The 13,960-nt window shown below is 35.3% G+C and overlaps 3 protein-coding genes across 4 annotated transcripts in view; 2 read left to right on the forward strand and 1 right to left on the reverse strand.

The window, feature by feature from the left end:
* Window positions 1–871, forward strand: part of LOC109207153 — a 7,070-nt gene extending 6,199 nt beyond the window's left edge. The window contains exon 3 of the mRNA XM_019370034.1: window positions 767–871. Within this exon, the coding sequence (XP_019225579.1) occupies window positions 767–871 (105 nt within the window). The remainder of the gene's footprint in view (window positions 1–766) is intronic.
* A 361-nt stretch (window positions 872–1,232) lies between these two features.
* Window positions 1,233–5,757, forward strand: LOC109207155 (calmodulin-lysine N-methyltransferase). Of its 2 annotated transcripts, XM_019370036.1 has the most exons (7): window positions 1,234–1,508; window positions 1,593–1,794; window positions 2,024–2,103; window positions 3,824–3,884; window positions 3,970–4,085; window positions 4,685–4,817; window positions 5,085–5,757. In XM_019370036.1, exons 1-7 carry the CDS (start codon window positions 1,409–1,411, stop codon window positions 5,362–5,364), a joined length of 972 nt encoding a protein of 323 aa, XP_019225581.1. In that variant the 5' UTR covers window positions 1,234–1,408; the 3' UTR covers window positions 5,365–5,757. The 2 variants fall into 2 exon arrangements, with proteins under 2 accessions (XP_019225582.1, XP_019225581.1); XM_019370037.1 differs by lacking the exons at window positions 3,824–3,884; window positions 3,970–4,085 and having other exon boundaries at window positions 1,233–1,508.
* A 2,603-nt stretch (window positions 5,758–8,360) lies between these two features.
* On the reverse strand, window positions 8,361–10,636 carry LOC109207156 (pathogenesis-related protein 5-like). The gene is made up of 3 exons (XM_019370038.1): window positions 10,035–10,636; window positions 9,165–9,828; window positions 8,361–8,820 (listed from the first exon to the last, which is right to left on the reverse strand). Exons 1-3 carry the CDS (start codon window positions 10,102–10,104, stop codon window positions 8,526–8,528), a joined length of 1,029 nt encoding a protein of 342 aa, XP_019225583.1. The 5' UTR covers window positions 10,105–10,636; the 3' UTR covers window positions 8,361–8,525.
* Between the last annotated feature and the right edge of the window lie 3,324 nt (window positions 10,637–13,960).

The following is a 13,960-nucleotide window of genomic DNA, read 5'->3' on the forward strand; positions in this document are numbered from 1 at the left end:
TCTTTTGCAAAGAACCAGTGTATTGTGATGCGTCGAGAAAGAGTATCAAAGAGCTCACCAATATCCTTAGCCCCACGGTGGGCGCCAAACTGTTTACCCTCGAATCCGGATAACAATTGAATTTATATGGGGTTTTAAGGATCCGTGAACTAAAAGATACAAAAGGTTTTTAGGTTAAGGAAAATAAAGATAAAGACTCAACAATTGCTGTTAAAGTAAATAATCGCAGAATATAATATTGCTTAGAACAATTGTGCTTGATGATCCTCAAGAATTTAGAGAGATCCCCCTTTATACATTCTGATTAAGGGTAAAAATGAGGTAGGTCAATTGATTACATCGTGGATCCCTGTAATTACGCCTTAATGGCCTGAAGTGGTTGAGAAAATCACGTTTGGGCGAGATATCCGGCGACGCTTGGTTATCCGTTACGAGTCCGGCTTTCGACCTTGTGTGTTTCTCCATCCGGTGGTGGCTCCTATCGAGCTCTGTAACGGTCTCGAAATGACTCGACCTCGGTTGTAGACGTGGCCGTCGTTCTACCTTGCATCCAGGTCGGGTTTGATGGCCCCGATTTGCTCCGGTCCGGACCCAACCCGGTCGGGCTCAAGCAAAAAAGGGTATCACCTAATACACTGTTATTTCAGGATTTGTTGTATATAGATACTACAAGAATTTGTGGAGTCGTCACAATTATATTTTATCTGGAGCATTAGATGCAGGATTAGCATTCATGGGTGTATTATTGTACTTGTGCTTAGGACAGGAGAATGTTAGCCTTAAGTGGTGGGGAAGTCATACAGATAACTGCCCTTTGGCTTCTTGTCCAACTGCTGAAGGTATTATGGTTGATGGATGCCCAATTTTTTAAATGGTTGCTGCTAGCTTAGCAATCTCATTTTACTCTGTTTCGTCATTTTCAATTGCATATGTATGATATAGTGTTCGGTAGGCTTAGTAATAATAGTACGTTAAATTGGATAGTGTAAAAATTTCATTTGCCTTGAACAACATTGTTACAGACATCCATTTACTAAATTGCAATTACCAATATTTGATGAGTTTCTTTTCTTTTTTTTATGGTAAATGTTATTTGATTACACGGTTTAAATTGACCTCGAAGGTTAAACTTTGAAATTTAACCAGTAACGTTCTTAATTTCTTTAACTAAATATCAGTCGCATTTGATAGTAATATTTTACTAAAAGAAAACTCAATATAAAATAGTGGTACTATTTTTTTTTCCTTTCCAAATTTCTCAAGTATTTGGTGAAATATGGGTCTGGGAGATGCGTGCTATACGACGTCGTAGTTCCATCGGAATAGCCGAATTACCAAATGTAAGAGCTGTGAAGTGAAATACGGAGTAACTGTAAAACGGGGAAATAGCAGGCCAAGGATTGGGAAGATGGAAGCAAATAGTAGCTTGAATTCAACAAGAAATGCATCGTCTCTTAGATGGAAGATTCTTAAACGTGCTATTCTTGGTGGTCCTTCATCCAATTCAGGTCTAGCAAAAGATATATGTGTAGCCCATTTTTGTCAAAGTTTTAATTTTTGATCATCTGAACTGGAATTGGGTGTTTTTTCAGATAATCAATCTGAAGTGGGTATTCAGCGAATATCAAGAAAGGCTACCCACAGCTTCAATTTGATACCATGCCGTGTGATGAAAGATTCCCCTGATGAAATCTTGGATTCTTCTTTATCAGAGAAGAAGCAGCTGCACAATTCGCGAGATGCTGTTTTCTGCTACACATTGCCTGTTGCTAATTCCCCTCAACTTCTTCTCCAGTAAGTTTGGAAGCCAAATGCTATGTGATATAACTGAAAAATATATCAACATTTGTATCCATTTCATTTCCTGGTGCAAATGTTGTGCTTTTTCTCCCTTTCGCCCTTGCAAAAAGGAAGTAGCCAAAATTAAACAACAGTAATTGTTTCGTTAATGGTTACAATTTATAACACCCTGGTTGATTATGGATCTGCTCTGATGGTTTCTAATGCTTAGAACTTGATGCAGTCAGAGAGTGGATGATCTTGCGGATCTTAGTGACTTTGAGGTCTGTAACAAATATGATATTGACAACACTGGGCTTGTCTGTAAGTATCCACCAAATCTAACTTTTTTTTTTCCTTTCTTTTTTGGTTATTTTGTAAACTCAGAATCCTAATTCACAGACTCCGGGAACAGCTGATTTGTTCTTTTCCAATTTGAGTCATGATGTTTCTAGTTAAATGAGAAATCTTTAATTAACACTAGAATTCATGATCCTCATCGAGTAGCTTTAGTTATTCAAGGATCTATAATTCCAGGTTACGGAAAAGATCATTATGCATCTAATGAAGAGGCATAATGGTTAGATGCATCTAGAGGGGTAACACCATAAAAAAGGACATCCCAAAGTTTTTACCTTTGCGTAGTATAATAGAATGTGTCCATGGAGAAACCATTTTTCTCCCTTATTTGAAGTCAGACTGAATGCTAGCAGGAAACCTTGTGAAGTAAAACTGAGGCGCCTTTGTTGTCATTTGTTCTTTGAGTTTGCTAGGAGTAGAGCTAATTAATCTAATATCACCCAAACACTTGGATAATTTATTAATATTGCGAAAGTGATTCATTGCTTAGAAAGAGTAATATCTATGACTCCGTACTATTGTCTGATGAAGTGAAGGACTGACTGCTTGCTTCACCAATATCCCTCTTCATATGTCATAAGGAAAGCCAAATGCTTCCAGATTTGAATGAAGTAGCTTGTCCTTGTTTTAATACCCTGGTTTTTTTCTACGTAAAATAGTTTTCTTTAGCCTCAAAGTTATTTGAAACGATTTTTGTTTCTTTCAAATAGAACAGTGTATGAGAAACTTGTCTATTCTTATAAAAGTGGACATTTTTGTTAAAGGCATATGTTTTAAGAAGACATACACCTTTTGAAATATTTAGTCAGAATTTTCAAAGAATAAGAGAATAAGGTGAAAAGGTTTTAAAGAGGATATTTTGTTAAAGGCAAGAGTTTTGACATACACCTTTTGAACTCTGTAGTCAAAATTTCAAGAATAAGAGAATATGTTTAAAAAGGAGACAAAACAAGATGTACAAATAAATGATAGAGAAGACGACATAAGTTGGACTTTGAGGTCCCTGTGATTTGATGACAAATGAGCAAAGAGTATGTGATGGCTCTCTTTGATTTTGCATAGTTAAAAAGGGCAGTCCGGTCAACTAAGCTCCCGCTATGCGCGGGGTCCAGGAAAGGGCCGCGCCACAAAGGTCTATTGTACACAACCTTACCCTGCATTTCTGCAAGAGGCTGTTTCCACGGCTCGAACCCGTGGCCTCTTGGTCACATGGCAGTAACTTTACCGGTTACGCCAAGGCTCCCCTTCGATTTTGCAAAGCATTTGAGGATAAAAAGTACTTACCATATGAAAAATGGTTTTTTAAAGTGTTTCTTAAATGTGTAAATGCACCTTTACTTTATTAAATTTCAGCACAAATATGTTGGTAAAAGCTCAACTGTGGAGCTTATAAGCTGCTTTTGGGCCTAAAATTCAGGCTGTAATGTCTTCGCTACTTACTTAAATGGACGGGCTTCCTCTAGTACCTTTACTATCAAATTGAAGTATGTTTTGCTGATTGTACAGGAGATTGTGCATTCAGTTTCAATCAACCTAAAAGGTCAATCTACTTTTTTCTTTGATTACTGCTAATGGATAGAGAGGATTCATGTAGCCGACCTCAACTGGCGCAGTATTGAGACATAGTTGCTGTTGTTGTAGTGCTGCTAATCTGTCCTAATTTAGAGACTTTCTTTTTGAATAGGTCAATGGCCATCTGAGGAAGTCCTTGCTTATTACTGTTTGTCACATCCAGACATGTTCAGGTTTCATATGTGTTCTATGTCAAGTTGAATGTTTTTCCTTGCACCTGAAAGTGACCTGAGTTACACATCTGTTTGACTTTTTAAGGCAGAAAAGAGTCATTGAACTTGGATCTGGATATGGCTTAGCTGGATTAGCTGTTGCAATGACAACAGAAGCATTAGAAGTTATCATATCTGATGGAAATCCTCAAGTCGTTGGTTGTATCCTTTTTATCCAATGGCTAGATGAGCATAATAATAACACTTAGTTTGTCCACTGGCCACCGACCACTTTTTGACACAAACACGTGATGATAAGATGCTGTTATGCTTTTAAGCTTCTTTTTCTCTCTTCAACTTTTTAGATTCATCAGTACCGACCTACATTGGGGTGGTTGCTCTTATATTCCCGGGGGACCATCCTTATATGAGTAAGGAGGAACAAGCACAAAGACTGGTGATTGCTAACCATTCTCTCAATAGCTGAAGACATACAATGGTTGACCTAGTATATGTCTCGAGTAGAATCATTATCTGTTATTTGAGGTAGCTGAATGGACTATCACGCCCTTTTATGATCTAACTTTTTCTTTTTACTGATATTTTGAACTGTTATTTACTTGTTGGCTCCAATATAACCAAAACCATATGACTGGTTTGTGAACGTAGACAAAGGTGATGTTTTTCTTTTTCATTTTCTTTAAAGTTCCCCTAGATTTAGAGTTAACAGCGAAATTCCTACCATTTATTTTACAGAAATTTAATGTCATCTTTAGTTCTTACAATGTATTATCTTTAGTTGGCATTTTCTTAATGTTCAGATATACAGCATAATATAAACGCCAACTCTGGTGGATTTGGTAGTACAGAAGTGAAGCCATTGATGCTACATTGGGGTCAGGATAAAGACTCTAATTTCTCCAACAAATTTGATATTATCATCGCAAGTGACTGGTAGTTCTCTTCTTTATTTTTCTTTTTCGCTATTTGCTTTATTTTTCGTTATTCATTAAACTGGACTCTTTAATTTATTACAAGAACTAAATCAGAGCTAGCACAAACACCACTATTGTCAAAATAATAATAATAATAATAATAATAATAATAATAATAATAATAATAATAATTAAAGAATAATAAATAAAAAACTGATCCAAAGATTTACCTTTCATTATGTTGAGGAGTTTCTGCTATATGTTGACTTCATTTATAATGTTGCAGCACTTTTTTTAAGGAATTCCATCAAGAACTTGCCGAAACCATCAAATTGTTGCTGAAAAAGGAGGTCTCCTCTGAAGCCATACTTTTCAGTCCCAAAAGAGGTGATTCATTGGACAAGTTTCTACTAAAAGTGAAAGATATTGGCTTGCGTTTCAGCGTAGAAGAGATCTTTCATGCAGAAGTTTGGAAACGTCATCAGGGATTCGTTAATGGTGATGACTCCTGGCCTAACTATGAGATGGATCATTGCTATCCTTTATTGGTCAGAATTACGGGGTGAACATCCGCAGTGCAGGTTTACTGTGTCACATGCTGTTTCAATAGTTGATTCAACTGAAATGTTTAAATCTGGAAGAACTTTCTGATTCGCATTGAAGTACAGTTGAAGTTCACATCGTCGCTTGAACACAAGCATCACTTAGTTTCTTAGATTTACTAAAAGAAGGCTGCCATAGCTCATCAAGTTCCTTTTTTTCCATATTATTTCAGCAAATAGTTTGATGTCATAGTTTCTCTAGCAGTTTTATATCTTGCCATCGATGGAATTGCAGATTAACTTTTTGTATCGTCAGTTCTCAATTGTTTACTAAGGTGTCTTGTTGCTGGATATTCACATACTATATGAAGAGGAGTTTAATATCCTGAAATATACTACTTCCATAAGTAGGATCAATATAGTGGTATTAGAAAACCTCTCTTTGCTATGTTATTGTTATTCTGGATCATACTGATGAATGTGCAGTTAAATAAGAACAAGAACTAGTTAGAAAGAAATTGATAAATGACCTTGAGAGTGTTTTCTCAGGTTCTGAAGCTATCATATTTTAATTGATATTTAACAGGAAAAAAGTCTCAATGGAGCACTGATGAAACCATGGTGGCATAGGAATGTATAGAAAGTTGAAATGAGTGATGCAATTGAAAAATGAATGAAGCAGCTAGCACGTAGTAGATAGGGTCCTCATCTTCATAATTCTTGACATTTGTAGGTATCCAAGTTGGCTAAAGAAAATATTCTCAGCACATCAGATTACCTCCAATCTTTTCTGTCTGTCAACTTTCAATGGCTAATCCTTGTCCCAAAGTATTTGTATATTGAGCTTCATTTCAGATTCTAAGTGACAATCATTGTTGTTTTTTAGTGCCTAATACTCTTGTGCAATGTGAGTGTTGAAAGAAGCACAATTTCTTTTTATTATTATAGTTTTTAGGGGTGGGGGAGGAGCAGAGACACTGATATGAATTATTAATGAATGACCCTCGGATTTCAGTAACTAATGACTTTCAGACGTTGGAATGTTGATGATTGTTACATGTTGAATGAAAAATGCATTATTTATGAAAATTATGGAACAAAAGGCCAAGATTCTAGTTTTTGCAATTGGCTGATGAATTTGTTAAGCTTATCTAGACATCTTTTATTAGGCCTAATAAAAAAAATCCCAATTTTTTTTTGGAGAAGATAGCAGAACCAGTATATCCAGAGACTTGACACCTGATAAATCTGATTTGCTATTTTCTTGTAGCAGAAAGAAATATTCATATAGACTGACCTCTATTCTTCCTCCAAGTGTCTTCTGAGGCTTGGAAAAATCTTAGGTAAGGAAATGAAAAGATCTTTCGCCGCCTTTAATGTAATTTAATTTCAATATAAGAAGAATAATTGCTAGCCTGTAGCAACAAAAAAATCTAACAAATAGTTATTGTGAAAGATGGAAATATCTTTGAAAGTTCACCGACAAGTTCGATATATTGTCTTTCTTTTGAGTTTTGATCAGTCAAAAAGGTTTTTGAAAACTAAAATATCTTCTTATCATGATAAAAAAAATTCCCTTTTGATTACATTAAAAAAAGAACAATATAATGCTCTCACAAAGTTTATACGCCACGCAAACAAAGATAATAGTACTAAATAGTTGAGAAAGTAAAGACAAAGTCCACTAATTATTTTTCCCTACTCATAATAATGATGTAAGTTAAATATTTTCAACGGAAGAATGATGAACACATAAGCATATTGTCCTTTCAATTGGCCGTTGCTAGGAAATTGCACAAAGGTAAAAAGAAAAGCGAGAAAGGCAAAACTTCAAAGCTGAAAATGAAAAAAATATTCCCCTTCCCCACTAAAAAACTTAGAGATTCCCTAATCAAGTGTAAAATAAAATTTCTTTTTACTACATTTTTTGTTTGGTAAATTACGTTTTGGATGAAAGTTTATAAAGCGTTTTTATTAATTAAAATCTTAATACAAAACACTTAATCTTAACATATCTTGAATAGAGTGCATTAGAGTCTAGACGATTATATTATAATACTTCCTCCGTCCTAGTTTATGTGAACCTATTTTCTTTTTGGTCCATTCCAAAAAGAATGACCGATTTCTAAATTTAGAAACAATTTAACTTAAATCCAATTCAATCCTTATAACCACATAAATACTCTCTGGAATCCTTTTTGACTTGTTTAGGACCACAGATTCCAAAAGTCTCTATTTTTTCTTAAATTTCGTGCCCAGTCAAACAAGTTCATATAAATTGAAACTGAAGGAGTACACGATAAACTTATAGCCACAAATTCCTTCGCTAGAGTTAGTTAAATGTACCAACGAATAAGCATTTTCTTGCCGATTATAAGTTGTAAATGGAATTCCAATCATGTCACAAGAAATGATATACAGTCAAACCTCTCTATAATAGCCTCGTTTGTTTCAAATATTTTTAGTTGGTATAGTGAAGCACTGTTATATAGAACACATATTATAACATAACATGAAATTTAGTTCCAGAAAAGTATGACTTTATAGTGAAGTGTTGTTATATAGGAATGCTGTTATAAAGAGATCTGACTCCAATAAGAGAGGAAATGGACGTTACATTTTGACGGCAAATACTTACCTACACCGGATGTTTACCTATACATGTAATGTATCTATTGGTTTGGTGTAAATACCCGGTGTGGGTAAGTTTTTACCCATTTTGACCTCTGGGAAGGATATACAGTGAACACCAAAAACTATTGAACAGTTACTTCTCTCTTTCTTGGACTTTATGGAAAAGGATTATTATGCCTAGAGTATTTTACATTAGGTTTCCCACTTGTCGCATTAAAAATCTGACTTGTTTCCTTCTCAATCCTTTTCCATTTATTTTCTGTCTTCTTTTTTATGTGTTGTCATCTTTTTGTTTGGCTCTTAAGCACAGAGAAAGGAATATCCAGTCATTTTCATACGTATAACGGTAAGTAATATTTACGAGTAATAAATTTTAAAAAAAAAAAAACAAGGCTAAACTTTGTGAGGATGGAATTGATGGAATCATTTACAATGTGGAGCAGTGTGAGCTTAACAGAAGCTGGTACGTTGGTACTTTATTCCTTTTTTCTTCTTCTTTTCAATTAACAATCTTATCTACTCTACTCAATGAAATATTTTAATGGTAAACTCTATAATTTCAAAAGTGAACCTATAAATAATACAAAAGCCACTATTAGTGGTATAAATTGAATAACCCTTGACGGTTGATTACTAGCAGAGCTCCCTGTAGCCAAACTTGCTAACCAAGATCCATCCGCTAACATTGCCTGACCCATCGCCCCTGACCCTGATTCGGAACCTGGAACTGACCCGGATCCTGATCCGGTCTCTGACCCTGTGCCTGATTCAGTACCTGGAAGTGACCCGGATCCTGACTCACTACCTGACCCATCCGTCGACCCGTCTGATTTTGAAGATTGTTTGCTGCAACAAAAGAAGAAAAATTCATTAGATCTTTTAAACCTCCGTAAAGGTCATGTTCAAGTATAATTTTTTTTTCCTGAACTATTAATGTATTTCATTATGCATTAAAATTTTATACACCTTCTAAATTTTACTACTAATTGTAAAATGGTAGCTACGCTCTTTTCTTTTTGACTTCAATTAAAATATACATTGGCAATACATAAAATTTAAGTTGATTTCCAATGTAGAACATGATTAATTACCCTGGATTGAATTATAATTTTGCTATTATGATTTGTTAAATTGCATTAATGATATAAAAGATTTTATAATATTGATGATTATAACTTGATTTTATTTACCTTGGTAGAGAGGAGGGACAAAATGTGATGATGTAATTGGCATCAGAACATGTGAATGTACTTGTGGCATCGTCGTACGCGTAGCTATAGGATTTGGGACACGCCGACTTGAACATCTGCGAGTACACTGACGGTGAGCACGTCGCCGGCGAAGCATAAGCACCTTCACAACAGTATTGTGGAGTCCTGAAAGCATCACAGGCGCTTCTACAAGCGCCGCCGTCCTCTACCCTCAATTCCGTCGGACATTTTTTGTTCAAGTCCACGTTGCAACCCGTGGATGCACATGGACCCGACCCACCACTTACTTCCACCATCATTGGCAAGTTGTACCCGTCCACTAAGCTCACATCATAGAAATCCTGTGAACCCGACCCGAGTGTGAATTCGGCTAGCGTCGCCGGAGGTGTGGCTCCTCCACCGTTGCAATCGATTTGGCCGGAACCGCAGTCGGCTGTGGCACATGTACCGCTCCCCGAGTCATCGAAGTTGCAGCCGGTTCGGCCCCAGAAACGACCGGACCAGCCGGTCGGTGCTTGAAATGAACGAGAACTGCCTTTGGTAAGCTCGAAACCAGTACTGTCCAGTTTTGGAGTGCCCAAAATTCCAGGCCACACAGTTTTGTCACAGTTGTTCACAAATGTAAACGTAGCCCCCAATATACCTACATAAGAAAATGGAAAAACATGAACCAAATGAAAGCCCATTTTTCTGAATAATACTTCAAATAAAGATTGATTTTTTACCAAGAAATGGTGAAACACTGTTTTCAGTGCCCATACATGTGATACGAATCCAAATAAAACAAATTCATAAATGTCTGTTATAGAAAAATTAAATATGGTGAAAGTACGAGCATTCCTTCATTACCTTCACAGAAGATGAGCAAAATAAGGCTATGAATCATCAAAGCACTGGAGCTAGCCATAAGGATTTTCATAATTGGTAATTATATATCTAGTTGTATAACTAATTTAATGATAAATTTCCAACTTAATTTGGAGAATTAACGAATAGCCAATGGTGATAGTGGTGTGTCTTGGTTGGTGGGATATAAGTAGTACTAATTGGAGATGACGAGAAATGGTGGAGTAATTAGAAAGAAATGCAGAAGAAAGAATAGGAAAGACCACCCATGAAATTACTACACCAAGGCCATAACGAATTGTAAATTGAAGCTTCGGGGCTTGGCAATATCAATGGGGAAAATTAAGGAGGGTAGGTGGTTGTGTGAAATGACTCAAATGAGGGTGTGTAAGAAGTATCTTTGAAAGATAAGAAATGGAGTTTTTTGTATATATAAACAACAAAAGTAGGGGTATTGGTCGATGGTGCGTGGTGGGGTATTCCCTTTTCACCAATGGAATGCATTTTACTGACATTGTAATTGTGTATATATACTGTTGCAAATACCAAAATTAACTAGCTAAAAAGTTTACTACGGAATATCAAAAGAGGTATGATTAAACAAAGTGTATCATATTAGAATTATATACTGTGTAATGAAGGTTTTGACATTTGGAAAGGAACGAATGGATGAGAATTACAGACTAGTTTTGTATATAGACAAAGCAATAGCCTATTGTGAGTTATATAGATGTGGATGCCTATCCCCTTCATTTTATTTATTTGTTTGTTTCCTTTTTCATTCATTTAATATAAAACGTGGCTGAAAATCTAGCTCCTGAATTTAATATTTCTACTAAGATAGGCTCATTGCAAATACATTTTCCGTCTGGTTTTGCAATGAGGTCTTTACCTTTTATGATGCACTAACTTATTTGAAGAAAAAACATCCAATTCAATAATTTCAACTGTAAATGGTCATACACCTTTGCAGTTTGTAATTATGTCCTTAGTTCCTTAAAATTAAAACATGTTAGCATACTGAAGACCAAAATATGAACTATTTTGAGGTGTAACTCCTCAAAGAGATAACAGTAACTAAGATCATGACTAGGGGTGGCAAACGGGCGAGTCGGGTCGGATATGAGCGGGTCAAAATGAGTAATTTAAAAACGGATAAATTATCCGACCCGACCCATATTTGAGACGGATAAAAACGGGTTTATCCGGCGGATAATATGGATATCCATATTATCCATGGCTTCTTAAATATGTTCACTTATGAGAGAATTCGTAGTCTTCCAAATTTGAGGAACCCTAATATGAGGCTTTTTACAAATGTAAAAGTTAAACACATTAGTTAACCATTTTCTAAGTGGATAATATGGTTCTTTATCCATATTCGACCCGTTTTTAAATGGATCATTATCCAACCCATTTTTTGATGGATAATATGGGTGGATAAATGTTTTCTTTTAACCATTTTGTCACCTCTAATCATGACTAACAATATTTTGAGGTGTAACTCAAACAATACATTCTTTTTCTGAATGTTAGCTAAATTACTACTCCCTTCGGTCCAAAAGAAGTGATTTTTCCAGATTTCAAGAATGAATTAATTATTATTTTCCTATATTGTTCTTGGAGTAAATAGTGTTGGAATATGTGTTAGGAGTGTTTATGTGAGATAGTAAAGGTTAATATGGTCAATTCTATTGCTAATTAATGCTAAAAGATGAATTTTTTAATTTGTGTGAAAACATCCAAAAAATCACTTATTTTGGACCGGAGGGAGTATAACTTTCTCTTAAACGGCATTACTACAATTGCGTTGAAGGTGTTACTTTTGTCCAATATATAAAAGGGAAATGGACGGGACACAGAAAACGATAGGTGACCTTCCCCCAACTACAGTGTGTGCAACTTCTAGGTTTGTAAAGTAACTCCATTATGGTGTTTGAATTGTAGAAATCCTATATGACATTTCCTCAAGAAATTCCTGTTTGGGAAAAGGGACACATAACTTTTGATTTTAGACATCAACACGGCGATAAGATAAGATACGTTAAACAAGAGACCATTACTGGAGTTAGGATCCCAAACGACAGGAACTTAAAACTCTTCCAACTGCCGGCAAAGGCAGAAAAACAGCGACAATCTAGCTCTAGGGAAAAAATTCAATCCTTTTTAGTGCCGTGATTACATAGTCCCAAATTCGTAATCCTAGCTTAGTAGACGTATAAAATTATTGAAAAAGAGAAACTTTTTTATAAATTTTTAATACTACAGCTTGTCTCAAATGTTACTCCTTATGGCAAAATGATTTTGAGTCTTTAGAAAAATATATGATCATATATTATGTATTTTTTTCTTCAAATAAATCCTCACTGATCTAGTTAAGTTATTGAGTACTAATCAATAAGATATTTAAAATATAGAATATTTCAGAAGAACACTCGTTATCACATAAGTATTTTTTTGAAACAGTGCGAAAAAACATTCAATGAACCCATTTCAAAGGAAGTAAGGGTGAGATAGTACGGACATGTGAAAAGAGATGCACATATGTTTTAATATGGAGTTGTGAGAGGTTGATTATGGTAGGTCTGAGAAGAGGGATGGAGTTCGATCATTTGGGTAGAAGGTTAGGGGATAGTGATAGACGAGCGTGTCTTTTTTTCATGTCACTAGTCTCATATTTTCTTATCTGCAAAATTCTATTACTATACGTTGTTTCTATTGCTTCAAATTTCTTATTATTTTTTCTTATTGTTTTTACTGTATTTTTTTTTTCTTGAATCGAGATTCTATCGAAAATAATATTTTTATTTTTACAAGGTAAGATAAAATTTGCGCACAAATTATTTTTTCTAAATTTTACTTTGTGCGATTACATTGAATTTGCTGTTGTGATAAATAGTTATAGCTAGGCTTGTTCGAGGTTTTATTGGTACAAGTTAGAAGTTAGGATGTCGTTGTCTCTTAACCAACCAAAATGTAGCCTTAGGTCGGCAAAGAGGGATTGTGGAGTTGAGTGCAGAGGACCTAAGAAAGTCCTCGTGGAATGAAAAAGAGGTTGCAGAGTGTGCAGTTCTAGGAATACGAGGCAGTACACGTGTTGATACTAAATTAGAAAGAAGCCCCCTGATGACGGGAGTGTTCGTCAGCAACATCGCTCTAATGATAATGACGGTGATCTTCATAATGCCACCTCTGCAAAAACTCACCGACAAGGAAAATTTTATTTTGTATCTCAGACACTAGTTGTTAAAAGATATAACAGAATATAGGGACGAAATAATTAGGCTTTTGATAGTGTAGTCACTGTTCTTAAGGAATTTAAGCCTTTCAATTTCGTTGTTGCAGGGATTATGGCAGAATTCCTCCAGGATTTTACAAAGTCTCTGAAATTCGAGCACCAGCAATTAACTCGAATTTCTACTTGAACAAATTTGGTGAATTGAAGATAGCAGAAAAGAAGAAGATACTTTGTTGCTTTTCTGATGGTTTTTGTTTTGGAGAAGAAAAGGGTATTTATAAACCCTTTAGGTGTCTGTTAGGACTAACAGACTCAACCTTTGCCAATAGGCACCTTTTAATACCAAAAGTCACCTCTTTTCAAACCCTTTAGGTGTCTGTTAGGACTAATAGACTCAACCTTTGCCAATAGGCACGTTTTAAAACAAAAGTCACCTCTTTTCAAATACTCTCATCAAACTAACTAATATAATAATCCCCCACTTAGTTAGTGATTGATGTTGTTTATAAGATTCATGCGTATAGTAGGTATCTTTCAATTTAAACCTACTACTTGTATAAACTATTCAAGACCTTGTCGAAATTGATGGTTAGATTAAGTTTTATTAAACCGCAATTCCTATTTGACAAGACGGAAAAGCTTTATACACATAAATCGTACCAACTTCACAATTTGTTCACCGTGAGTTTTA

Source organism: Nicotiana attenuata, unplaced genomic scaffold (assembly GCF_001879085.1).
Source record: "Nicotiana attenuata strain UT unplaced genomic scaffold, NIATTr2, whole genome shotgun sequence".
NCBI classification, from domain to species: domain Eukaryota; kingdom Viridiplantae; phylum Streptophyta; class Magnoliopsida; order Solanales; family Solanaceae; genus Nicotiana; species Nicotiana attenuata.

Bases quoted from the DNA above. Each gene is read 5' to 3' on its own strand.
- LOC109207155 (XM_019370036.1), top strand. From the start codon at position 1,409: ATGGAAGCAAATAGTAGCTTGAATTCAACAAGAAATGCATCGTCTCTT. The intron at 1,795-2,023 runs GTAAGTTTGGAA...AACTTGATGCAG, and splicing joins TCCCCTCAACTTCTTCTCCA to TCAGAGAGTGGATGATCTTG. The intron at 4,086-4,684 runs GTATCCTTTTTA...CTTAATGTTCAG, and splicing joins AAATCCTCAAGTCGTTGGTT to ATATACAGCATAATATAAAC.
- LOC109207156 (XM_019370038.1), bottom strand. From the start codon at position 10,104: ATGAAAATCCTTATGGCTAGCTCCAGTGCTTTGATGATTCATAGCCTT. The intron at 9,829-10,034 runs GTAATGAAGGAA...TTTCTTATGTAG, and splicing joins TTTGCTCATCTTCTGTGAAG to GTATATTGGGGGCTACGTTT. The intron at 8,821-9,164 runs GTAAATAAAATC...CTTTTGTTGCAG, and splicing joins TGTCCCTCCTCTCTACCAAG to CAAACAATCTTCAAAATCAG.